The sequence below is a fragment of the Myxine glutinosa genome, chromosome 13 (genome assembly GCF_964187855.1).
Source record: "Myxine glutinosa chromosome 13, kmMyxGlut1.1, whole genome shotgun sequence".
NCBI lineage: Eukaryota > Metazoa > Chordata > Myxini > Myxiniformes > Myxinidae > Myxine > Myxine glutinosa.
In genome coordinates this window covers 49,332,343-49,359,808 of record NC_136273.1, presented here as the reverse complement: position 1 = coordinate 49,359,808, position 27,466 = coordinate 49,332,343, and the positions used below count along the sequence as shown (strand labels likewise).

Here is a 27,466-nt window from a genome sequence, read left to right as displayed (position 1 = left end):
CTCCGTTGTTGTTGATTGGCTCAATATCAGCCAAAGGCAGTTAAACAACATGAATCTTTGTTTTGAATCACGAAGCGCTTTCTTTTTTTTGCTATCAATAGCATATTCGTGTTGTATTTTATTTGTGTGTGTGTGTGTGTGTGTGTGTGTGTGTGTGTGTGTGTGTGTGTGTGTGTGTGTGTGTGTGTGTGTGTGTGTGTCTAAATAAATCAATAAATCACATCGGAAGGTGATGCAAGTGAAGATCACTTGCTCTGTCACTCTAGGTTCATATTCCTCTTCGACAAGGCAGTGCTTATGTGCAAGAAAAAAGGAGACAACTTTGAACTGAAGCAGGTGCTGGACCTTTACAACTACAAGATCACCGACGACCCAACAAGCAACCGTGATTCGCGCAAGGTGACCTTTTTCTGGTTGAGTTCCCATGACCGCCGATTGCTGAGTAACCATTGCTCTTTTCGAGCATTTTTTTGAGCTGGAATGGGACTCATGTGATTGAATTATTTTTGCAATCAATTGTATGGTGGTGATGAGGCCCTGCCATGAATTTGGACGTGTGGAGGTGTATTCTTGTGACTCATCCAATTGTGAGGTGTTGTCCTCCTGTGACTGCCACAAGTGAGCATAATGTTAAACTTTGATAATATTACCTGTCTGTGAGGTTTTTTTTTTGTCTGTTTTACTTGTTTTGCACACGTTGTCTACTTTGCCTCTCTTCACGTGTGTCTGATCATGGCATGCACGGCTCTAGGCACGCACGGTAAGTCCTCAAAGCAATGTGGCACCTTGGGGCGGTTCGGCTACTACTACCATTAGAACGTTACACCAATCATGCACTAACTATAGAGGTACACTACTACACAGAATGAAAGGCTAGATTGGAAGGATGCAGGGGGAAGAACATAAAAGGGAAAAACGTACAAAGATTTGCACTGCAAATGAGAAGGGAAGAACAATGATTTGTAACTACCTGTTTGTTTGAGTTCACGGTAATTGTTTAAACGTTTTATTGCTTTGTGCTTGTTTCACCTGTAGTGGACACACAGCTTCTACCTGACACCACTGAGTGCTGGTGAAGGTTTCCAGTTCTTGTGCAAGACAGAGGAGCTAAAGAAGAAGTGGGTGAAGAATTTTGAAATGGCACTGTGAGTAAACATGATTTGAAGCATTAAATTATTTTGAAGCAGAAACTCCGTTTAAATAATACTAGTAGGGGTACTCGGCGTTGCCCGGTCTATTTTTTGTGGGGGCTTAAAACACTTCCCTCCAAACACTAAAGTATGGGGTCCCAACACACCTCCTAAACCTCCAACACCTAAACCAACACACCTCCAACACACCTAAACCAAGCCTGGTGTTGGCTCTATGGTTAAGGTGGCTGGGTTAAGGTGGCTGGCTTAGGGTCCTGAGTTTGAGCCTCTGTCATGCTGTTGAATTAATATCAGATGGTTCATCCTTCTGAGGTCCGCAAAATGAGTACCAGCTGACTGGTAATGGGGGGCATTTTATCAGAGGCACAGCATCTTCTTCTTCTGAATACAGTACATGTAGCACTCCGCGTGAACTTCTGTGACACTTTCTGTGAACGTCAGGACGCACAAAGCATATCTACCGTCATGTCCTTGTTTCCAGCTCCAACCTTCGGCCTACTTGTTCGTACCATGACTTCCACATGCACACATTCAGGCGCCCGGCGGAGTGCCAGGCCTGCCACCTGCTGCTCCGGTAAGACGCTTTGTTTTCCAGCACATTCCAATCGAATAAAGAGATAACTTTTATAAGAATCCACTCGTGCAACCTCTTGTCTATCATTGGGTATGAACTGTCCAACCTGGGTTTGAATCTCAGTTCATATCTAAACGATCTTCCCAGTGTTTTTCATGCAGGGTGAGCTGGCATCCATGGATGGGTGCGCCATTAAAAGGAAAACTTTGTTAGCATTCGTTGTTGGACATTAAAGACCCCACGGCATCTTTTGTGAAGAGTTGGTGAGTTATCGCCAGAACCCTGACAAATGTTAAATTCCTGCACTAACTTCCAGGAGGCTTTGCCTTAGTGAGTGGCACAACCATTCTCCCAGCTATAATGCCAACCTGCAGCCATGTGCTGCATTGAGAAAGAATACAACAGCGCAACTACTAATGTTGGTTGTAAAGCAACCAGTTTATGAGTGAATGAAAAATGTCCACGTTTGACATGGACAATAGAGAAGGATGAATTGATGATTGAAACACTGGGCTGGTTATTGGTGCACACGTGGTGATATTTTGAACTTTAATCATTCTGCTCTCAGCAATTCTCCTTTTCTACCCGCATCTCTACAATGCGAATCCTCCATTTCCTTCACCTTCTGCGTGCAGTGGGTTGTTCTACCAAGGGTACAACTGCAAACGCTGCGGCGTGGAAGCACACAAGGAGTGCTTGGAAAAAACCCCGGCCTGCCAGCGGCCCCTTCCTCCTAACCCCAAACAGGCAACTGAAGGTCACGTGTCATAACTCACTGTAGATTTTCTCTGCACGTTTTGTCTGACTGCTCCTCTCGCTTTAACGTTACCTGCTCTCCATTCATACGGCTCTTTTTCCCATCATTTACTTTTGCTTGTCTTTCCGGCTGTCGCACGTGTGCCGCTTGACCTGTCTCTTCCCTTTTCACACTCATTTCTCACTTTTTCCGCTCACTGCTTGCTCTCTGTACCACACGTGTCCTGTTTTTAGCTGCGACGAGCAGCTCTATGAGAGGACTGCGTTGTTCTTGTTGTTGGGGTGTCTTTTTGAATAGCGCATGCGCATACACTCGGACGTGCGTTGGTATGAGGTAAGAACATCGCGGCCTAAAATCGCGATTTGTTTGAAGAAACTAGAATAAATTTAGCAACAAAGACAACATGAATGTTGTCATATCAATCTCGTTTCACGGAATTTGACACAAATTAGGTGTAATTATCGAATAGCGCATGAGCATACACTCGGACGTGCGTCGGTATGAGGTCAGAACATCACGGACTAAAATCGCGATTTGTTTGAAGAAACCAGAATAAATTTAGCTGAAAGACAAAAAGACGCTAGTGCATGCGTATAATTTAATGACTGGTCGAATTTGGTAGCGCATATTGCAACGGATATCATGATTCTACACGTAGCAGCTCGTGACCACACTGTGGTCATTTTTCTCTTGTTAAATTTTATTCCTTCTTGCAACTGAAAATTACCGTCCTCAGCACTTTCTGCTGTTGGTGAAAATATCTGCAGAGAAACTTTTTCCAAAATATAGCATCTTACCAGATAAATCGATCCGTATAATCCCACTATCGATTTTCCTTCACCATGCATGATGTTGCCTGGTGTTGGCTTAGCGGTTAGGGTGCTGGCTTGGGATCCTAGGATCTTGGGTTCGAATCCCGGTCGATCGCTGAATTAACGCCAGGGGGGATGAGCTTCACTCAGCTTGTCATCCTTTTGAGTCGGCAAATTGAATTGTCGGCAAAAATTGAAAGTCGGCAAAAGTCGGCAAAGGGAATTCCCTGTGTGTCGCAAGGGGTGACTAACAGGGTTGGCGGCAGGAAGGGCATCCGGCTGTAAAACATTGCTTCAAAAAAGGGACCACGGTGCCCCAAAAAGGCCAAACCCCTGCTCTGTGGGGAAAAATGGCCTCCAAAGGCGGTATATATGTGTATATATATATATATATATATATATATATATTTATTTATATAATATGCATGAACTGACATCAGTGTTGTAGATTCTCTTTTTCCTATTCTCAGATATTTTTCTGTCTAGTTTCTCCTCCTGCATACTGCTATTTTGATGTACCCATCCGACTGGATGGCACAGAGGAAATGCACTTACCTTTGACCTGTCTGGCCTCTGTTTGATCCCCAACCTGACTATAAATCATTGGATTGGTGCTTACCAACATCCTGAAGTGTGCAGGCCCTCAGAAGAACGTCAAATCCTTAGTTGGTGGATGTTGAAGTATCTTTCCTAAAGAGTAGGCAAGTTATTGCCAGCACCCTGGGTAAATTTCAAATTCTTTCTCTAACCTATAGCGGTCACTCAAAGGCCTGAATGTTGTCAGAGAGAGAGAGAGAGATAGAGATAGAGATAGAGATAGAGAGAGATATACTGCACCTTCTGATACAGTAGAGTGAAAACCAGTGATGTGTCCTACTACTACTGTGAGTTTCTCGTAAATGTGTCGAATGCCTACTATAAGATAAGAGCTGTGTACACAATTTGAAATTAAGTTTTCTAAAAATTTTCCATGTGTGTTACAGACACAGCATCTTCACCGCTGTTGAGAGTCAAGGTGAGAATTGCACCTTATTCCTCCATTCGGGGCACCTGCATACAGTACTACATATCCATTTGGGGAGAAGATGAATTGGTGAAAGGAATAGAGTGGAAGATGCAACTAGAGGTCACATGACAGGGACATGGACGTGACATTAATCTGTCTGATTCATATTCTTGTCTGCCATGCGCACTTTTGGGATATCAAGAGTTAACTCGAGTTCAATGCACACGCAAGGTAAATCAAATCAAATAGAGTTTGGCCATTATTGATTAGACGGGCAAACATCACAGAATGTGAGTATATACAGATGTTAGTGGGAATACTGATGAAGATTCAAACGGTGGTGAGGATTTGTCCGAAGGTGAAATCTTGGTGACACTTTCAGAGGAATTGTACCTGCTTTTTGTGTCTGGTTCATTGAATGAAAAATCTCCGCAGAATCCTCCAAACCTGCCTAATCCTAATGGTTTACGTATTCACAAGATGGCTCCTGAAGGCCCTCATCTCATGCCACCTCCTTTACCGCCCCAGACGTACAAGATTCCTGGGCCAGGTGGGTTGGATTTTGATTATCTTCTATTATTAGGATGTCTGACAAGATGGTGAAGAAGCAGCGCATTTCCCTTAGAGCCATTTAGTCTGGGTACAATTCTAGGCTTGAATACAAATGATCACATTGGTGTTTCACATGCAGGGTGATACGTCAATGTGTGCGCCATTCCTCAGCTTGATGTTAAGGTGGGTCTTGTCAGCTTGTATTAGCTGGTGGATGTTAACAATTAAACGGTGTCTTTCTCAAAGAGTAAGCGAGGATTTTTAAAATTATTTTTGTATACAAGATCGAGGCTCGTGGAAGAGCTCACATCAATCACAAAAAGACAAACGGACACATAAGACATACAAAAAAGGTAGCAGAGACAAGATGGGGGGAGAGAGAGTGAAGCACACAAGTACAAGGTTTGAGAGCAGGGACATCAGAAGATCTGTGGGGGGGGGGGGAGGGGGGGGAGGCATGGGAAGTCGGGGGGGGGGGTTGGGAGAGGTATAAAACACATGGACACTGCTAGTACTTCCAGGAAAGAAGTTGGTATTTCAGAAAAGTGTATCTGGGGTGAATTAACGGGGGTAGAAAAGATCAAGGTTTTGGATGGGGGAGGATAAGAGATGGTGGTGAACAGCTGTTTTAAAGACCTGGAGGGAGAAGTGCGATTGAAGAGAGTGAGGGAGTTTGTTACAGAGGCGGAAGAAAAGAGGAATGAAGGAGTGAAGGTGAGCAGAGAGTCTTGATTTTCGCAGTTTCACCATAAGAGGGTTGTTGGCAGATCTTGTGCGACCTGGAGGAATATTTGGGGGACAGAGCCCAGAGAGAGCTGGGGGAGCATGGCCGGAGAGGACTGAAACACTGAACAAATTACAAAGTTTTCCCTACATTTTGCATAGCAAGTCGTCTGGCATTCTCCGATATTCCTGAACACCAGGTTAGAGTGCGTGTTACCTCAGCATGTAGTTAGGTGCTCTGTGGGCAGCAGTTCCAATGCTGTAATACAATTCAAGCATCCAGGTGTTCGCACTTATGTGGACGGCCATCTTCGGCTCTGACATTCAGAGAACATTTTCATTTTTTATTATTGCACAGTTATCTTCTTTGCCTCCGGCAATGTGAATCATAGTTTGTCGTGTTGTTGTTACCCATGGTTTTTATTTTGCTACATTTGTCTGTTGATCCATTGTCCCCCTGTTTCATTAGTCTCGATACTTGTACAAAAAGGTCCTCGATTGTCCCACGTATTGTAGGCCTTGAAGCAATGTTTGACTGACCTCTGCTATTGCACTAACTATATCTTCATTTGGTGAGAATGCCTATCAAAGCAAACAAAACATTAAACTGTTTCTTTCCTGATGCCAAACCGCGCAGCACTGCCACAGGTCCAGGCGATACAAATTTATCGGGGATGTCCATCACCACCAAACCACCTTCCACCATTGCTCATCTCCACTGGAGAGGTGCTGGAGCTTACCCACGCTGAACCAGATGCTGTGTGGTGGGAGGTATGTGCATGTTGCAATGCAGTGTTCACCAGGACAGGCAGATTGTATTTGTCACACATTCCATCCCATGCTGGTACATCCTGATAGTTTGTATTTACCAATGCACTGAAAGTGAGGTTCATTAAGTTTTCTGATGGGTTAGACCTAACCTATGCGGTTGTTTGACAGCACATAACAATGAATATTCATAAGATAAATTATTGTTTTTCTTTATGTGACTCGGTTGACCACTGTGTATTTAACAAATGAGGAAGTAACAGAACAAAAAGAACAGTAGAAAGAGAGGATGGGGAAGGAGAAAAGGGGTCAAAATGCAGGGGGCAAGGAGGGTACACGCAGACAGTGGGGTTGAGGGCCAAAATAGAGAGATACTTGGATAAATAACAGATGTGGGGAAGAATGAGCACAAAGGTGGGGGGACACAGGTGGTGAGCAAAATGGATACAGATGCAAACTCTCAATCACAGAAATGGAAGGATAAACTGGAAATTCTGAAATAAGTGGGCTGGCGGAGGGTTAATGTGGGTAGAAAAGGTCACGGTTGTGGATGGCGGACATCTGTTCCCATCTAAACTGTTGGGGAACAGCTGCCCTGAACAGAAGAATCAGATTTAAGAGTGAGGAAGTTGGTTCCACAGGCAGGAAAAAGAGGAACAAATGAGTGGAGGCAAGCATTGAGTCTGGATTTTTGGAGTTTCTCCGGGAGGGGGTTACTGGCATATCGTGAGCTCCCTGCAGAATCTTGGGTGTGGGCGATGGGGGTTGGGGGGTTGGGTGGCAGAACACGGAAAGAACAGAGGATGCAATATGAGAAAGGAGGCAGTAAAATCTGCGGATGAAGGCCTTGTAGGGTCCGAACAGTTTCGATGTGCCAAGGTGTGAACTTTTCACGATGGAGGATGATGACACGATGATGCTGCGGCTAGCTTAGCAGGCCAGCTGGGATGAGTGGTTTGCTCAATAAATATAATAGGTGATCGTGAAGGTAAAAAGTTTGAGTGACTGAACTTCTTCGTGAGGATTAAGGAAGTATATGGGAAGGTTGGACAGACTGTCTTTTCAGAGAGACAGAGTGAGAGTGTAAGATTCGTCAGGATTGAAAGACATATTCCAAGTGTTTGACCTGCTTGTGATTTTATCAAGGTCTGAAGAGAGGGTTAAGAGGCTGCTGCCTGATTATATCAAGATATCAAGATGATTTCCCAGAGAGTCAGAAAGATCATTTATCAAGATTAGGAATAAGACTGGGCCCAAAACACTGCCTTGGTGCACTCCAGGCTCGATATGGAGATGAGATGATGAGATCCAGTTGAGGGAAAGGCTTTGGCTTTGAGAGTAAGTGAAGTTGGGAAACCCTGTGTCAATAGGCAGTGATTTTGGACAACATGGTGTGGTGCCAGACTTGTGTCAGAATGCTTTGGATATATCTGTCCAGAAGGATGACCCTGATCTCCTAACATTGAGGGCCTTCATCCATTGTTGGGAGAGCAGAAGCAGCATGTCCAGGGTAGAATAACCTGGTCTGAATCCGAACTGGGGGTCTGACATCAGGCTGGTGGAGAAAAGGTTGGTTCTGATGTCGAATGTGATGATGGATTCCATGATCTTGATGATGATTGGAAGTAAGCCGATTGGTCCTTAATTAAGGGGATCAGTTTTTACACCATCTTTGTGCAACTTAGTGATGCTAGTCCTCTGTCGGCATGGCGTCACACACCGCTGGTGGCACGGCCTCACACACACACCTTGCGGTATGGGATCGCACAGTCCTGGCAGCTCACACACAAAGACCGCTGGCTCGCTCCCTCCTTCCCAATGGGTCTAACTGTGCCTCCATGGGAGTGGCTCTCACAGCACAGGGGTTAGGTTACACTTTGTGGGGGGTGCGGGTTGCCTGCACTTTAACCCTTGCTGACCTCACATCGCAATATACACTTTATAACGGCCTTTGGTGGCCTCAAAACGGATGTTAAGGACAACATTGAGTAGCTTAAAACATTGCCCAGATACTGAGGTACCTACACCCAAAGCTGGAGACACTCAGTGCTACAGTTCGGCCATGAAAGAGCAACGTACAAACTCACAAACACTTCAAAATATTTACAAGATACAGTTTATGCTTCTCCATCTTTACCATCTCCACGACATACATTCCACCTTGATTTTTTTTTTTCATACACACCCTACCATCTCCCCGCCCAACACACAACTTTGATTTATTTTATTATTTAAATAAACGTTACCACCGCTGCTCCCTCCCTCTCCACATTCCACTTTTATTGATTTACTTATTTAATACACTTTACCATCGCTGCTGTTGGCATAACAACCTGAGTTAAATATTTATTTATATACATCTTAACATCTCCAATACCTACATATTTATTTATGTACTTATTTAAAAGTAAAATCTACACATTCCATTTTAAGGTGTGGTTGGGGGGTGTTTGCTCAATGAAGCAATGGATTGGTGTTTAAAAAAAAACCGAAGGATCCTAAGCTTCTGCCATTAAAATTCCACATGATGTTGTCCTGCAGGGTCGCTCTTTATCCACGCAGCAGATCGGTTACTTTCCACGTGACTGCGTGAAGCCAGTGGTAATGCATACTCTACATACCTGCATACATACTTTTGAACTTGCATACCTTGGGAAAAAGTGACTCTCTTGGAGGGAGGGGGGGGGGGGGCTGAATGGGGGTTGGTATGAACAGAGGGGTCAAGCGCCCATGATCTATCATACAAGCAGTCAACACTATTATATATATATATATATCTATATATATATATATATCTATATATATATATATATATATATATATATATATATATACAGACTTGGCATTAAATATGGAATTTTTTTTTTTCTTGACTTGGGTTTACTTTCTTAACTCAGTATATCAATCTGGTGAGTTTCTTTTACACTTTGGTGATTTATTTGTTAAAAGAACCATGTCACTGATTGTCTGTCGCAGCAAGAAGTCAACAACAGGATTATATCACAGGTGGCGTGACAAAATGTACGGACAGGTACATTTGATGATTGGCTTCACAGTCGGGTATATAAGGGTTGTTGCGTTCTGTATTAGTGGAAAACAACTGCTGCACATCTACAAAAGTTATTGCCGCTTCCTCTGGAGATGGTCCGTCAACTCGACAATGCTGTTTGCCATGGAGTGGCTTTACGAAATTTCGGCATGAAACAGCGTGCTATTGCTCGGCAGTATGGCATCACTCAAGGTCAGGTGTCAAAGATCCTGAAACGAAATGCTCAGAGGGGTGTCCCTACTCCAATACCGAGGCCAGGACGTCCCCGCAGAACCACAAGGAGGGATGATCGCCAGCTGCACCGGTTAGTCCGCAATGGCCCTACCAAGTCAGCTAATCGGCTTAGGGCTGAGTGGCAGCAACTGACAAATGTGCCTGTATCCAGAAGGCTAGTCGACCAACGACTGGTTCAAGCAGGCTATCGTGCCAGGCGTCCCCTGAGAAAGCCACGCCTGATCAGACATCACCGCCAGCGCCGATTGCAGTGGGCCAGAGAGCACCGTCAATGGCAGCCAGGACACTGGAATCACGTGATCTTCAGTGACGAGTCTAGATTTCTGGTCTATCGTCAAGATGGCCGCGTCCGAGTGCGCAGACAAGTGCATGAAGCCTACAACAAAGATTGTATAGTGCCAAGAGTCCAAGCTGGAGGTGGTGGGGTGACCGTTTGGGCTGCTTTTCATGCAGGGGGCAAAACTGACCTGGTTGTTCTGAATGGAAACCTGAACCAGTTCAAGTACAGGGCCATTCTGGAAGAAACATTGCTTCCATTTGCTCATGCAGCCTTTCGAGGAAACTTTGTCTTCCAAGATGACAATGCACGGCCTCATCGTGCTCGCATGATCCAACACTTTCTTGCTGACCGTGGTGTAGAGCATATGGAGTGGCCTGCCATGTCCCCGGATATGAATCCGATAGAGAACTTGTGGGCAGAATTAACGCGTCAAATCGACCACTTGGACCAGCAGCCGACCTCTGTGCGTGAATTGCAGTAGGCTATTGTCACTGCATGGCAAGTGATTCCTGTCCAAACCTTGGCAAATCTCGTGAACAGCATGCCTCGACGTGTACGTGCTCTCCTGAATGCTCGTGGGGGTTACACGAAGTACTGAACTGTAATTTTACTGTCCGTAATCCCAGTTGTAATTTAACTTTTGTTTAAAAATTTTTTGGCTAATGTGCAAAATAAAGAGATACTTCTGGAAAACGTACAGAAGTTTAACACAGTACTGTCCATGAATTGAGTTCGATATCAGTTTACATCACTTTCAAGGATCGATTTATTTGCTTCAAAATGTCAAATGTGGTTTTTGTTTCTTTTAAAGGTCACATTAACAAAATCTAGAATAATTTCAACATAATTCCAATGAACTTTTGGTTCTAAGACATCTTGAAAAGTAAGTTCACCCCCACAAAAAAAATATTCCATATTAAATGCCAAGTCTGTGTATATATATATGGATAAACCTGTTTCAAACCTGTATACTCTCTTGGAGGGAGGGGAGGGGGATATCCTGTTTCAAACATTTTTGAAATACCCGCCGAACAAAAAACGACTCCTGCGAACAATTGACGCCGCTTCCGAACCCCCGCGCATGTTTGGCGAACTTTTGGAGCCTAAAATACGAATGTTGGACTTTGCCATTTTTTCGACATTCGCATCCTTCGCGAACCGTTCGCGTGTCCCGTGAAAACCCACCTTTAGGGGCTCATAATAGAGCTGACACACACACACACACACACACACACACACACACACACACACACACACACACACACACACACACACACACACACAACACTTAACCCAGCCACTGAGCTTGGGGGAAGCGCCGTCACTACCGTTACTTCCCAGGATACTCTGGGTACCAGCTACATAACAATGGTGTCAGTTTTCTCACAGTAATCATGGCGGTATTTGCATTTCCTCAAGAGGAATTCCCTTCTCCCCATGGATGCCAACCGATGGGGATTGTCCATACTCTATCCTTTTCAAGCAAGGAAGCAGCACGTACCATTTTAAAGTCTTTGGTATGACTTGAACCGGTTCAAACCGTATGGGTGTTTTTTAGGAGATACCATCTCCTTACTGGATGGCCGTTGGCTTCCTCCAGGAGCTCATCCGCCCTTTGCCAGGTGTTGTTTTTGGTCCTGGCAGGTAGCACTGGGTTACATGTTACCAGTGGCAGTCCCAAAAGACTGACCTGACTCACAATGTAATCAACTTAAAGTTAATCAACTTTAAGTAAATTAAAGTAGTATAATATTTATTATTTGGTTTGCTATCCCTTGCATCCTTCCATGTAATAACTGTATCAAGCCTGTGACCCATCGACATCACTAAACTCTTGGTATCTTCCTTTGAGATGCTTTGCCAAGTCTTTACTGCCGCCATTTTCAGTTGTTGTTTCTTTTGTGGGGTTCTGACTTTAATCTCCTCTTCAGCAAATGGAATTCATGCTCAATTGGAATTAAATCAGGAGATTGACTTGACCAGTCTAAAACCTTTCACTTTTCCCTTGATGAACTCCTTGGTTGCTTTGGCATTGTGTTTTGGGTCATTGTCTTGCTGCATGGTGAAGCGCCGCCCAATGAGGAGGCATTTTCTTGAACATCGGCAGACAAAATGTTTCTGTATACTTCCAAATTCATTCTGCTGCTGCCATCATTAGTTACATCCGTAATAAAGATGATTGAGCCAGTTCCAGAGGCGGCCATGCAAGCCCAAGCCATGACACTACCTCCATCATGCTTCACACATGAGGTAGTATGATTTGGATCTTAAAACTTTGTGCCAGAACTCACTGGCTTACCTCTGTACTTCTTTCTTACTTTGTACTTCTTTGACAAATTATAATCTGGCCTTAGTATTTTTGGTACTGATGAGAGGTTTGCATCTTGCGGTGTAACCTTGATAATTCTGCTATCAAAGTATTCTGTGAAACGGTAGATTCTGATACTTTCACCCCTGCACTCTGGAGGTTGTTGGTGATGTCACTGACGATTGTTTTCGGGTTTTTCTTCACAGCTCTGATGATTTTTCTGTCATCAACTGCACATGTTTTCCTCGGCTGACCTGGCCGTTGTCTATTTCCAAGTGCACAATTTCGGTTCGGTTCTTTCTTTTTCGAGATATTTCAAATTGTTGTATTTGCTATGCCAAATTTTTGTATGATGGTTCTAATTTGATTCTTATGTTCTTTCAGCTTCCAAATTGCTTGTGTTTCTTTCATAGATAGTTATCTGGTCTTCATGTTGATATATGTCTACTGACTCCAAACGCAGACTCCGAAAGGAAAAGCAAAGGCTAAAACCAAGACTAGATATTCACAGCTCTTTTATATGTAAACGATCAATGCGATAAGAAACACCTGAGCAACAAGAAACACCTGTCAGTCATTTGTTCCAATACTTATGCTTACCTAAAATGGTGGGACTGAATATAAAAAGTGCTATTGTTCCACAATGGTAAAACATATCAAGAAATAAAAGATGACTTTCTGTACTCTTGCCTTATATTCATATTTTGATCTCAAATCCAAATTTCTTGAGTATATAAGCAAAAATAACAAGTTTGACCACTGTTCTAATACTTATAGAGGGCACTGTATGAGGGTTCACTCTTCTTCCCCCATTTTCTCCACTTCTTGGTTGTGGTCATGATGATGATTATCATACTAAAATACACCATTTGTGTCTATCCGTCTGTCTGATGAATGTTTGATGCCAATACATTCCGTCGTTACTTATCCAATCTCAACCAAACTTGACAGGATGACGAAGGGTTACATAATGAAGGTTGTAGCGCATTCATTTTCCCCCCTCCCCAAGTAGTGGGGCAGATTTGTGAAATGATTGTGGGTTTTGTGGTAAAAGCACCAAAATTGGCATATATGATGTTAAGGACCTACTAATTGATTTTAGATACAGTACCAAGCAGGATTTTTTCCAAGAAGCCCATAAAGTGGAAAAATCCAAAATGGCCGCTGGCCGATTCAAAATATCTGTTAATTGTCATATCTTTATGAATAGTCAACGCAGAAACCTGAATGAAGTGTCTTTTTGTATGTTTCTGTACATGACGAATCCAATGGAACCATTATATGCTTTGAAAAATGCATATAAATCAATATAATGGTCAATTTCAGGTTGAAATTCAAGATCGCCACCATTCGATTTGTCGATATCTAGCAAATGTCATATTATACACAGTAATTCATATCACACCATGGATGAAGTATGTTGTAGATTTATTCACATATGTCAGACAAAATGGCACCACTAATTAAGAAAAGCTGAGTTCATAGTGACCAATGGCAATGCCAAGTTCTATGATATCGACCAGATACATAAACAGTCGACTTTACTTTATCATTTATACTACGAGTTGCAAATTCTAAATCATATTAAGATGGAGGAAAAAATACCACACAAACGAAGTGACATATTATATAGATCTACACATTTGTATCCAATGCATATATATACTCTATGCATTATACATTAAATAACACTTCCCATACCATACATCATTACATTGTTGCCGATTACTTTGAACAACACCATGAATTTTGCACTTTTCAAGTTTCTGCTGGTTCATTTATAGAATATTTACCCAGCGTCGAGCCTTAAACATATTCACACTTCTGTGTTGATTATGACATGTTGGACATTGGGTTTAGATCTTAAGTAGTACTTAATAAGTACACTCTGGCTGAAACATTTCCCTCAGTGCGAAAATGTGTATGGTTTTTCTCGAGTGTGGATGTTTATGTTACATTGAAACAACTATTAGTTGCTCTCATTGTGGTCACAATTACCACTGCAACGACAGAGTGATGTACATTTAAGAGCAGCTCTAACACACTTGCATAGTCCCCTACAACCTTTCTGGCACCCACACCTGAGCAACTCGGAACAAGATGCCACTGCCTCTGGTAATACCGTCCATAATGGTTGCCAACCCTGTGTGGCACTCTTCTGCCAACCACATGTCTCTGGTGATGGAAGTACTGGACAACGGACAAGTGCCTGTCCCCACACATGTCCACCTTGGTATACTGCCCGTTTTGTGTGCTGTAACAGTGCTCCTCTGGTGGGTGGTATGGTGTCGATGGACCTCGCTTTTGTAGTGAAGATGAGTTTCCTAGCTGAATCAACGTTAGATTCTGTGCATGTGCGGTCGTACAACAGGACGACATACTTCTCGAGCACAGACATGCAATCATTGAGCGACGTCGGGTCCGTTAGCAAAGTAGAGAATACTGGTGTCACTTCAGTGAAGGACTTCCATGTGTCGAACGCAGTCTTTTTCCCCCGACCAGCGAATGACGACACCGTATCACAACCAGTGAAGGCGTGAAACATAGGAAGTGCACGTGCCTTCTCACTACCAAGCTCAGTGGCAATATCGTGGGCAGGAATGTACCTCAGGTGCTTTCCAGTGCCAAAAGCAACCCAAATTTCAGTGTTTTCAAGGCGTGCCACAGTAGACACTGCCAGGACGAGCACGTCTGTATCCACAGTACGCAACATGATTCGGCGATACCCTCTCCTTGCTGCATCAACTGTATGAAGGAGCATCCGTGTGTCTGCCTCCTCATGCGTACATGGTGCTAGAGATGAGATGTCCTGGTGAACTCTCGTGCAGAGCACATTCTGACCGCATGTTGTATACACATCCTTTTCCGCAGAAAGATGTTCTACAACCTAAATTGGCAAAGAAAAGAAGCTAGATTAAATTTCATGTCATTGATATTGTGTAGTTTACAATCGATTCTACATGTATATGGTTTTTTTTAAAGCCAGTGAAATACTGAAAGCTTACCTGGTGTGCCAAGAAGTCGAATAGTTCTGTCTTGTTGTCTGCCAATCTCAAGAACTCTTGCCAATTTCCTGGGATCATGTTGGATGGTGCAACACGCCGCCGAACACCTTTTCCTCGATTCTCTCTCGCAGTGGTCTTCAGACTCTCTTCCAGGTACACATCCCAAATTATGTCAATTTTCATCACGTTGCGCAGCTGTGCTTTGACATAAGGCAGAAATACCTGTGTAGCATATTCTTGGAACGTTTTGATGCCAATGGGCCTGAGCATGTTGATGATTGCAGCACCATCCAATATGATGACATCAACTAATGGAGCATCCCCTCATGATGTGCAGCACCTTTCCAGACATTCAACAAGATCAGACTTCGACCCAAACCTTAGTTTTCCCAGCTGCGACAATGACGGAGGGTAGGCATGATTCTCATGCTGGAAGAAATTGTCCAAGTCTCCGTCATGGGTTTGACAGGCAATGTACAGTCTGGAAAACAATGCACAGTCACTCGAGTGATGTCACGATCTGTTTCGCTTTGGACGGAACTCGACATGGTGGTCGGCTGAACAAAGGCATCTGATTTTTACATATGGGATCAGATACTGGTGTAATTCGCTCCATCACTCGCTCAGTCATGTACTTGTCATACTGTTCCTGGCCTGTCTTCTCTATCGCACGCACAGTTTGGACAACAGCTGGATCAGCAACATCTCGGCTGTCAAGTACCAGGAGGTCATCACTCTCTTCCATGAATGGATTTCCCATGTCTTCTATTACTCGAACAAGAGCAGCAGTCTCCTTAGCAAATGCGACTTGTGCCAAAGCAGTATGCTCGTGGTTAGGTCGATATTTTCCTTTACACCATCTTCTGTCTTCCTGCTGCTGGCATTGTATAATTTGACAAGGCAATTTGAGTGGTACTTCGCTTCCTGGGCCACAAGGTCATGAGGACTGATTTTCGCAATCAACCTTTGATCCTGTATTTTTAGTGCACATTGCCTAACCCTATGTGTTAGTTTTGGTGTCATCGCTTCATGCAGAGGCGCCATCTCCGTTCCAGATTCATCACAGAAGAAGCATTTTGAATCTTCTGGAGAATCTCTGTGTTCAGCCTGCCTTAACAACAACAACAACAACAACATGCATTTTAAGGCCATTTTCCCTGCTAGAGCAGGGGTTAGCCTTGCGGTCCCCATGACAATCTTCTCCATTTTGCCCTATTTTCTGCATCTCTCCTTGTTAACCCCCTTGCCCACATTTCTTCTTCCACCATCTTTAGCCAAGTCTTTCTCGGTCTTCCCCGTCCTCTACTTCCTTCTACATTAATTTCCATCACTCTTCTCAACCAGTCACTTTCATCCTTCCTCAACACATGACCAAACCATCTCAACCTGTTCCTCTTCACAGCATCAATCACAGGCAATATTCCCATCATCTTTCGCAATTCATCATTTGTCTTCCTCTCTCTCAACGATACTCTGCACATCCATCGAACCATTCGCATTTCCACCCTTTCCAGCCTTCGTTGCTGCTCTACGTTCATTACCCATTTCTCGCTCCCATAAATCATAACACTTCTCACACATGCAGCATACACCTTTCCCTTCAGCTTCAGCGACACTCTCCTCCTCATCAGCACGCCACTCAGTTCCCGAAACTTCTTCCATGCACATCTTACTCGAGCAACCATTGTCGAGTCTGATCCACCTTCTCCATTCAGCATGTCTCCGTGGTAGCAAAATGTTTTCACACCTTCCAGCTTCACGCCGTCTCCAAGATCCAACTCAACATTTCCTCCATCTGCAGCTCCCTCTGTGCACACCTTACATTTGAATGTAGCTGCCACACTGGTAAATGACCCTCTCAGACCACTACATTTTTGATGAACCCACTCAGCGCACATAGTACATTGAATGGAGTTCACTCCGACACCCTTCCTGCACACAGCACACGGCCACTTCCCAGTTCTTTCCACCTCACCACATGCTTTACCACTTGCCATCACCTTCGTCTTTCCGATATTCACCTTCAGACCTTTTGTCTCCATACATTCCTTCCACTTGTTCATCTTTTCCTTCAGTCCATCCATACTTTCCGCAATCAACACCAGATCATCTGCATACAACAACTCCCACGGTAAACCCTCCTTTACGTTCTGAGCCAGCACCTCCATCACAGCCACAAATAGTAGTGGACTTAGTACCGACCCCTGATGCACTCCCACCTTCACCTCAAACTCACCTCTGTTCCCATCCTTCGTCCTTACAGCTGTGCGCGCTCTTTTGTACATTGCCATCACTACTCTGATCAACCATTCCCCCACTCCTAACTTCCTCAATGCCCATGTCAATTCTTTGTGTGGAACCCTATCGAATGCTTTCTCCAGATCAACAAACCCAAAAAACAACTTCTTCCCCTTCTCCATGTACTTCTCCTGCAACTGCCTCACAATGAAAAGCGCGTCTGTCGTTCCTCTTCCTGGCATAAATCCAAACTGCATTTCGTCGATCTTCACTTTCTTCCTTATCCTCCTCTCCAACACCCTTTCCAATACCTTCATTCCATGCTCCAATAACTTTATCGCTCGGTACGAGCCACACTCCAGAGGGTCACCTTTCCCCTTGTATAGAGGGACGAGGGTACTCAGTTCCCAAGCCACTGGAATGCGGCCTTCTTTCACCACCAGATTACAGATCTCTGTCATTCTCTTCACACCCCAACTTCCTGCTGCCTTCAACATATCTCCCACAACTCCCGTCGGCCCTCCCGCTTTTCCACTCTTCATTGCTTTTATCGCTTCCTCAACTTCCTTCTCAGTTATCTTCTCTGCCGGTCCTAAAACTGGGTTACTCTCTATGTTGCCATCCCATTCATTCTCTGTATTCAACAGCATTTCCATATATCTTTTCCATCTTCCTTTTCCTGCCTTAACATGTATGGTATTTCTCCAGGGGTATTGGTACATGCAGTTGGAAGTGAAGCTAGTTCAACTCTGGTGAGACGACTGGCACAGCACTTCAAGCGGCATGATGCATGCCATTGGGCATGATTGCGTGCCAGTGTGTGTCCAATACCGTCTCCTTCATCAAGCCTACTTATGTCGATAGGTAATGGCTGGCTGTCCAAATTGAGAAAACTGTTCAAGTTATCACCGAGAGTATGATATCCAGCACCGACGTCGGGACGTTTTGATTTGGCTGGACAGTTCAATGGTTTGTCTGAACGTTCCTGGCATAAAGCACAAAGACTCCAGTCAATAGGTTCATTTGTGGCCGCAGGTGATCTTAATGTCTCTCTATGAACAAGCTTGCACTTCTTGCGTGTCGACATGATTTCAGTCACTTCTGTTCAGTCACCTACAACGAAAAAAACATTAATATTATAACGACAATAACCTATTTCGTTTTCCCACACCTAATTACTACAAGATCCTGCAAGGCACGATGGACAATCTAAGCCAAACGATGATGCAATGAGGTGAGGGTATCATTGTATACCTCCTGTTTGGAAAGACATATTCATACAATATACATATTTTGGGGAAGATATGACACTCGGTATGGGTGCCGCATGACACAAATCACAACCATGTTATTGTTTTTTTTATTGATGGTGTGACTGTGGCTGAAATATGTATACTGTCTAATATATAAAATACACTTCATCCATGGTGTGATATGAATTACTGTGTATAATATGACATTTGCTAGATATCGACAAATCGAATGGTGGCGATCTTGAATTTCAACCTGAAATTGACCATTATATTGATTTATATGCATTTTTCAAAGCAAATAATGGTTCCATTGGATTCGTCATGTACAGAAACATACAAAAAGACACTTCATTCAGGTTTCTGCATTGACTATTCATAAAGATATGACAATTAACAGATATTTCGAATCGGCCGGCGGCCATTTTGGATTTTTCCACTTTATGGGCTTCTCGGAAAAAATCCTGCTTGGTACTATATCTAAAATCAATTAGTAGGTCCTTAACATCATATATGCCAATTTTGGTGCTTTTACCACAAAACCCACAATCCTTATGGATATTTACACAAATCTGCCCCACTAAAGGGGGTTTTCTACCCCGAGCGGGTTTTCACTGCCATTGCCATCAATGGGTTGCGTGTTGAGGTGTATAGCCATATTAAGTTAGCTTTATCGCGGCGTTTTTCCAAAGAAGAAGATTTATCGTGGCGTTTTTCCAAAGACGCTTTCAATAACAAAATTAATGATAATCACATATTGTTAATGTTATGACAAAACAATATTAATACTAATAATGTCCCACTTCCCCAAAGCGTTTTTCCTGCAGTGATAACGTGTATAAATAGCTTATCGTTGTAATGCACTGAACTATAACACTACGTGGAACGGACGGTGCCCGTGATCCGCTGAAGCCACCGACATGTATGGCGCCCCCTATCGTATGCACCCAGAAAAATGAATGCCCCCATAGCCTTTGTGGGTAGGTGTAAGTTTTCCAAGATAAATTTTGCCATTATTTTCATCGCAAGAACGTACTAAAAATATTGAATCCATGATTATCAATGTTACACACATGACTAATACTGTAATGTACACTGTACTTGCACAAAATACAAGGCAAAACATGGCTATCAAGGTCGAGTTTAGGTAATTTTGTGGCATACTGTCCATAATTCACACACAAAGCAAATTACAATAAACATGTCAAAAAAAATTAAAGGAAGTGTAGCACAACAAAGCGCTTAAATTGCATCATATACTTCATACATGTACACATACATAGATATAATAGTGAGTAAACATGCATAAATGTCCATGATAGGTACATGAACATTTTCTGTACAGTGTATACAGTAACAAATATGTTGCATTTCAGAAATGAGCTGATGAGAGTGAGGCAAGAACTTTCAACTGTAGTTATACAAATAACAAGGCAAATTACTGTACACAGTCAAGTGTCAAAGCTTCATACTATTAAAAAAATTACCAGTGACAATAATTTTCACTATCATTAAGATCATACATGTCTTTGAAATATCTGGATGTTGTATGCTAATAAAAAAAAAAATCCAATTTATTATCATTTTCTACATAATATAAAGTCCATGTCTACTGATGACGAAACAAAATTGTTTTGGCTAGGAGCTTCCTTACTTTGGGCCCGGTAGCAGCATCTGTTTTTACCCTTCCTAAGTGGTAGAGCTTGATCTGTCCATACCGTGATGCAATTTTCTTGATCAGGCTGTGAATGTGGTTGTTGTCAATTGTAGTATCAAACTGGTGACGGTGCAACTGAGGAAATAAGTTCATGTGGCTTGTGTTCTCCAGAACTGAGGAAGAGATAGCAGATGTCACTCCACGGCCTTGAGGAAGCTTTCCTTGAGTTATTCTTAGAAGTCGCTGGAAACATTTCTCTGTTTCTCTACATACAGATACTACGCTAGCTGATGGCCTCTGCAGCCTCCCGCGATCTTTCATGGTGACAAAGTCATGAGCATTGCCATCAGAAGATGACATTGCATTGGCACATTCCATACAGTCCATATGCAGCCTAAGAGATTTCACAATGTATCCACTGATGTAGTTGACAGCCGCATCCTTATATTCTGATAAGGGCTCAATATGTGGCATGTCACTGTAGTCATGATCTGTCTTGCTGGGTTGTCTGGGAATGAGATCATACTTTCGAGTAATGTTCATAGTTGTGACATCATTGACGCTCTCAGTGTGAAGAATGGCTGTGTCATCACGAAGAATACAGTTCCCAGTGCCATTTTTTATGTGATGTCTCATCAACAGGCGTTTGTATGCAGCTTTGAACTGTCTTGCAGTGGGGTTGTTGTTGAATCCTCCACGTGCTCTGAGGGCGGAAAAGAACAATTCAATGTGATCCTGAGAGAATTTATACGTTAGTAGGTATTTGAGTGGGGCATCGGTTGGTGCGACAAGTTCTTGATACATGTTTAAAATGCTTCTGATGCTAACAACGAAGCCAACAAAACCAGTCTTTCTTGGTCCTTCACACATTTTCCTACCAGATCCATCTTTGAGACCGAGAAGGAAGACTTCAGCATCATGCAATCGTTGTTGAATGGATGCATGGTTGTCCCCTTTCAATGGTGCTTTCAGCCCCCTTCCAAACGGATTTCTGCTGTTTAAAGCATCGAAGGCTGAATCAACATGCCGAAGAAACTCTATAGTTGCACTGCAGCCCTGGAATTGTGGAAGTTGAAGTTTTTCTTCGCAATATTGCAGAGCATCAGCAACACTGGCACTGAATATTTGTGCTGCCAGGTTCACTTTCATTTTCTGCGTTCTCCACTGAATGTGGGCATTTTTTACCTTGTTCCCAAGTCGGAGTCCTTCAGATCCTTGAAGTTTGTGAAGCTCTTCAATGTATGTCCATTTCACACTTTGACCATCCTGCGTTCTAAAAATCCCACCATCTGCAAATGAATTGCGAAGTAGTTTCAGCATATGGCAGACGTCAAGTATCACATATACGCGCACGGAAGGGTCAGCTGGGTGTGGAAATGAAGGATCCATTCCATTGATGTTCACGTTTGCTCCTAGTACCTTCATCATTGCAATATGGCAGGATGGCCCATCGCACGTTAATGACACAGCACGTACACCAATGTTATTCAGTCGCAACAGACATTCCAGAACCAAATTTGCCCTTTCTGCTCCCGTCATTCCATCTATGAGGAAATATGCTAATGGTATTTTCCAAGATTCATTCACTGAGACTGCCATGAGAACAAGGGCATCTTTAGCTAATGGGGTGGCATCATCTGTTGCACCATTTCCAACATCTACATAGCCATGATATTTGCCTTCAGCAAATTCCACATGCTTGTGAATAGACATCTCGTCCAACATCAAGGCGATGATAGTCTCCTTTCCAGTTTCTCTGTTTCTGGTCACTTTTCCTGCTAGTGAGGAGAATGCCTGTTTCGTGAAACCTGGATCACCATCAATCCTACTGTACCATCTCCGAAGTTGGCGTGGGTGGGGTATGCTCAAGTCAAAAGTTTTTCTGACATATTCATAAGCCTTTGCCGAGTAGAATTGTAGTGTGAGTGCAAAGGACTTCAGCTCCTCAGGATAAGCAGATGATCCCTTTCCCTTTTTGCATTCAACGATTCTTGTCATCAAATCTTTAGGTATGCCATCAATGGTGCCATCAAGCAAGTCCGCGCAATTGGTGGAAATCAGGTTTTCATTCCGTAGCTCATTGATGACACCTCTCAGGGTCTCTACCTTCCGCTTAAAACGGCGTGTTCGTTGATGCACTACTTTCATTTTCTTTTGACATATTTCCAGTCTCTCTATGGACTTATCTAACTTGTGCTTCAATTTCCTCGGAGAGTCCATTGTAGCATAATTGTGCTCAGCCAGCGGGTCAACAGGGGCATTTTGCTGTGGCAATGGGCAAGAATGAAGATCTGGTTCCCTTAAAGGTGGTGTAGAAATGCGGACTGCTGGGCATTTCCGGTTGTTCACTTTCTGAAACAAAAAACAAAAAACAAAATTTCAAAGGGTAATTCCATGCAAACAGTGATGTACATTGCAGAAGCTAATAATTAAAATTGCTGTAATCACTATAGGAACTAGTAAATTTCATAAATTAGTATTTTAATCACAAAGTACCAGAAGGTCTTACATTGGTTGCCCATTTGTGTGCACACAAACAAAATCAGAATTTCTGCCAGTGTGCATTAGCAGGTAACATAAATGTTCCCAAAATGTGATCTCTTTCAATACATTAGTTGTCTAAGAGACTAAGACAATCAAATAGACAATGTCATCAGATATAAAGATAAATTCTTTAAAACTATTTTATTGCAGCCGTCTAATGACAGGTGCCTCTTTTGGTGAAAATTGTCATCCCTTAAACAATGGCTTTATTCCAAAGTGTTACTAAAATTCATTATGAAATTTAATTTTGTTTTACACCTCACCAATTGCATCAATTATTTCTGATGTGAAGGATTGTCTTAGTACCTCAAAACCTGATCAAGACACACAATATCAAAGATGGAATCACATGTGACATATATACTGTACATGTCACAATGTACTCTACCTGTATTTCTTAGTCTAAGTTTGATATAATTATTAATAATAGAACAGTGTACACTCAGAGCAACTTGGATTTAAATGTACAGATGTGAATACAACATACCTTTTGGAGATGACGAGGGAGGTCAAATATTGTTGGCACAGCAGAATCACGGAGCTTTACACGCAGTCCAAACGTGTGGAAGCTTTGTGCTGTGAAGTGCTTGGAGCATAGCACAGACCTGGCTGTTGGCATCCATCTGTCCCTCCGCATGTTTATCAGCCATTGCCTCAACCGATCTGGGTTGCATCGTGGAAACCTGAAAAAAAAAGTGATTACATGTAAGTGACAAAAGGGTGACAAGGGAAAAAAATGGAAAAAAATTGGCGTTTCCTTACCTGTGAAATGTCAACCCTTTCTCGCGATTTTCACGAACATCTCGATTCGTGCAGTTGATTGCAGAACAGGATGGCATTCTGTTTTACTCTAGTATCATGTCACCGAAGTGAAACAACTAAGAACAAATGTGCAATTATGAAAGAAATCTCTATATAAATCTTGCAAGATGTGTACGTCGTTCAATCACAGCGATACAAAAGCAATACGCTTTTTGCGTGACTAAATCCCATAATGCATTGCGATCCCGTGGCTTCATGTAAAACTCACTGCCTATGGGCCTTTTGTGTGTGTGTTCGCAGACTGTCCGTTCCACGTAGTGTTATAGTTCAGTGTTGTAATGGGGTTTCCGTGTGAGCAACGGCTTTTACAGGAAGTAAATACGTATATTATAAACCACAAACACGTATGCTTAGCTTTTTAAACAGTCGCTAATGTTCTTCATAACATTAAATGAAGAAATTTGAAGGAATCCCGATATCCATGAAATAAGGTTTACTTACAGAACTGAGCGAAGATCTACTGTACTCTATATACCCCACAAATGTTGAGTTCATAACATGGCCCTTTCTACCACGACCGTGGCATTTTTCGTAGCGAACTTTTGAAACTCGCTCCCGCTGTTTTATACGAAACAAAGGGAGGAAGACTGGGATGTGCTCATTTACCAAGGAGCTAGCTCGCGCTTGCCAAGCCAGGCGTTCCTTAACGGTTTTTATTGGAGTGCTTGCTCGAATGCTTAAACCACTTGGCGATCTCCCCACAATAAACTTGGTAAATGAACACACACCCAATGTTCTTGAGATCCGTCCATAGATCGACTGTAATCTATATACCCCAAAAAAGAATGACCCTTCCTGCTCCTCCCGGAGTCTGCGTGTGTACTATAGGGTGTTGCAAAATAAATGATACTTCCCCCCCCCCCCCCCCAGATTGTATTGACCACATTTCCGCGATTTTTGAATTCTAATTTTGCGTGCGTCATCATGACGTGTCGCACACTTTGCCTGCGTGTTGTCTCCAATCTTTTAAAAGTCGACTTCAAATGGTTTCTGAAGCGAATGGTGGACATATTGACGCGTATTAAACGTGAGTTTTTAGTTTTTGAATGAAATAAAGCCTTTGGTTGGATTTTCATCCGATTGAAACTTCATTTCATCTTTGGGGAAAAAAGTATCATTTATTTTGCAACACCCCATAGTTATTATAAATGGTAAAGTCACTGATACGTTTAAATATCTCCTCCCAAAGTCCTCTTGTTCCACATATTCCACATATCACAATCTGCTGATGTGGAATTGATTAGACGATGGTCTGATAAATGGAATGTCTCTCATTCCTGGCAAACCCTACACTCACCCTAACCCCAACCCTCTTGCTTGCAGGTTACTGTTTCCTCCCTTTTTCTCTCTATTCTCCTGCTTGTTCAATCGATTGTTTTATGTCCCATTGTCAGTTCATTGCTTTGACACTCTGTCACCTCAGTTTTCCATGAGCCTACATTTTGTATATTAAGAGTTCGACCGCAAAGAAAGTCAAGAGGGCACGGCATCTTGTAATGTTGTTGAAGTTAATTATTTATTAAATACATCCTGTGTATTTCATTGAACATTGAAGTTAAAATGTAACTGATCTATTTGGGGCTCAGCACCAGGAAAATGATGAAAAAACTTCAGTAGGCCACCTATGAATCGGCCATAATGTGGCAATGCATAATAATAATAATAATATAATAATAATAATAATTTTTTTCTTTTATTTTTAAACATGATCTAAGGCTTGTAGTGGAGATGTCACACGCACATGGACATAGAGACGAGCATACGCGACACAACACAAGACTGTTAGATGGTACAAACACAGCCACCGAGCTTGGGGGAAGTGCCATCACTGAGCTTGGGATACTCTGCGACCAGTGGCGTCACAACAATAGCGCCGCCTATCTCACCGCACTCAGCGGGGAATTTCCCAAGGACGAATTTCCTCCTCCTCCCCATGGATGCTAACCGATGGGGATTGTCCATGCTCTTCATCTTTTAAATGCTGAACGTCAAGCAAGGAAGCAGCACGTACCATTTATAAAGTCTTTGGTATGACTCGGCCGGGCTTTGAAGCGCCAACGTCCCGTACTCTGAGCGGACGCTTGTGTCCATGCATAGTGTAAGATGTAATGGCACAGATTCCCATGGGCTCGTGTACCCAAAACGTTGTACGGTCAACATGCACACCACATATTTGTACCCAATTGTGCACTCACACACCTATTAGTACACCATGAGGTCACACAAAATTAAACTTAGCACTCCCTCTTTGTGTACACCTTACATTTGAATTGAATTATGCTCTTGTACTCCATCAATGTACATAACCTGCACTCATACTAAGTTACATGATTCCTCCATGTGAACACCCTAAATTCAGACCAATTTATGAATCGTACTCCTTTGAAATGCACAACATTCACCTGCCTAGCCTGACATTCCATATGCCGTTTTCATCCGTCGTACATTTGCACACACACTTTAAACTGAAATCACACTTCCTACACCTGCATTGGGCAACATTACAATTCAGTCTTCAAACTCATGTCAGGGAATGAATGCACTGACCTGCATTTACTGCCATAAGTACTCATTAGTCATTGATAATCTCACTATAATTCACCAAATGTCCGTCCGTCCGTCCATTCGAAGGTACCGCAAAAACGGCTCAACCAATCGGAACAATATTTTGGGTGGGTATTCCTGGGACCCCTGGGAGTAAAATTGGCTATATTGTTTTCCAATTTTTCCAATTTTTCCAAGTTTTCCAATTTTCCAGTTTTTCCAAACACGATGGAATAATATTTACCGATATGAACAGTGATGTGGCTTTTGTTGAAATTCTACAAATACTGTTTATTCTACGTACCAGGAGAGAGTAGATCGACTCCTGACGAACTCTTCCTATATAAACGTGTGGCTCTGAAGTAACACTACAGCGTGTGCAAAGCGACCGAGAAACAGGTGTAGTGGCCGCTTCCGTGTTACAGATTCGGCGCGCACTCTTCACACATAAACGTGCGACTGAGAAAGACGTGTAGTGGCCGCTTCCGTTTTGCAGAATTCAATCTTTTTTCAAAATGGGCGCCATGTACTGTTAGATTTTGACGATTTGCGTGTGATATGATTCAACGGATGTTTATATGAATCGTTTAAAATTAAAAAAAAAGTCTTCAATTTCTGATATTTTGCCTTTTCATTTGGGCCTCCCAATTGAAGCCCCACCCATAGGGTGGGTACCGTTGCTAGTGATAATAATTTAGAAGTAATCATTGATTGATTCATTTTGTCTTGTTTTGCCTTCCAGGTGAAACCTAACAAACAAGGAGAGTTCGACTGTTATCAGTGGTCAGTTTGTTTCCCTACTATCTGCAGCACATCCTTAGCATGTCCTAAAGGAATTTGACTTGCACATCCCTGGATTTAAAAAAACAAAAAAACGCTTTTCACATATAGTTTTGCTTATCACATTTTTTTAAACGATTATTGTAATAAGATCATTTTACCTTTTACATTTTCGAATAATTTTCTTCAAATCAAAGGCAGGTTTTGTACAGTGTCTCACAACACTGTAATGTATTAAATAATCGAGTTGTCTGCCTTTGTGTGTGTTTTTAGCCTTTTGCTTTTGGCTCATTATGGTTATTATGGTTATTATAGTTATTATTGCACATGCCAGTTTTATTGTATGTGGTATATATTTTTTCTTCTGTTTTATTCTTCTTCTTCATTTCTAGGCAGCACAAGGCTGTGGGGT

The 27,466-nt window shown here is 42.6% G+C and overlaps 2 protein-coding genes across 4 annotated transcripts in view; one reads left to right on the top strand and one right to left on the bottom strand.

The window, feature by feature from the left end:
• LOC137438916 (guanine nucleotide exchange factor VAV2) overlaps positions 1–27,466 on the top strand; it is a 214,629-nt gene that overhangs the window by 157,786 nt on the left and 29,377 nt on the right. For all 3 annotated transcript variants that reach the window (XM_068134391.2, XM_068134389.2, XM_078767432.1), the window contains 9 exons: positions 267–399; positions 1,036–1,145; positions 1,633–1,725; positions 2,361–2,482; positions 4,278–4,309; positions 4,736–4,850; positions 6,213–6,346; positions 8,885–8,944; positions 27,017–27,057. In XM_068134391.2, coding sequence (XP_067990492.2) covers positions 267–399; positions 1,036–1,145; positions 1,633–1,725; positions 2,361–2,482; positions 4,278–4,309; positions 4,736–4,850; positions 6,213–6,346; positions 8,885–8,944; positions 27,017–27,057 — 840 coding nt within the window. The remainder of the gene's footprint in view (positions 1–266; positions 400–1,035; positions 1,146–1,632; positions 1,726–2,360; positions 2,483–4,277; positions 4,310–4,735; positions 4,851–6,212; positions 6,347–8,884; positions 8,945–27,016; positions 27,058–27,466) is intronic.
• On the bottom strand, positions 14,184–15,597 carry LOC144888706 (uncharacterized). The gene is made up of 3 exons (XM_078767705.1): positions 15,220–15,597; positions 14,296–15,101; positions 14,184–14,214 (listed from the first exon to the last, which is right to left on the bottom strand). The coding sequence occupies exons 1-3, from the start codon at positions 15,487–15,489 to the stop codon at positions 14,184–14,186; spliced, it is 1,107 nt and encodes a 368-aa protein (XP_078623831.1). The 5' UTR covers positions 15,490–15,597.

Coding starts and splice junctions, on each gene's coding strand:
- LOC144888706 (XM_078767705.1), bottom strand. CDS start 15,489: ATGCTCAGGCCCATTGGCATCAAAACGTTCCAAGAATATGCTACACAG. Junction 15,102..15,219: donor TCGACTTCTTGGCACACCAG/GTAAGCTTTCAG, acceptor TTGCCAATTTAG/GTTGTAGAACATCTTTCTGC. Junction 14,215..14,295: donor TCTTGTTCCGAGTTGCTCAG/GTGTGGGTGCCA, acceptor CTGTCGTTGCAG/TGGTAATTGTGACCACAATG.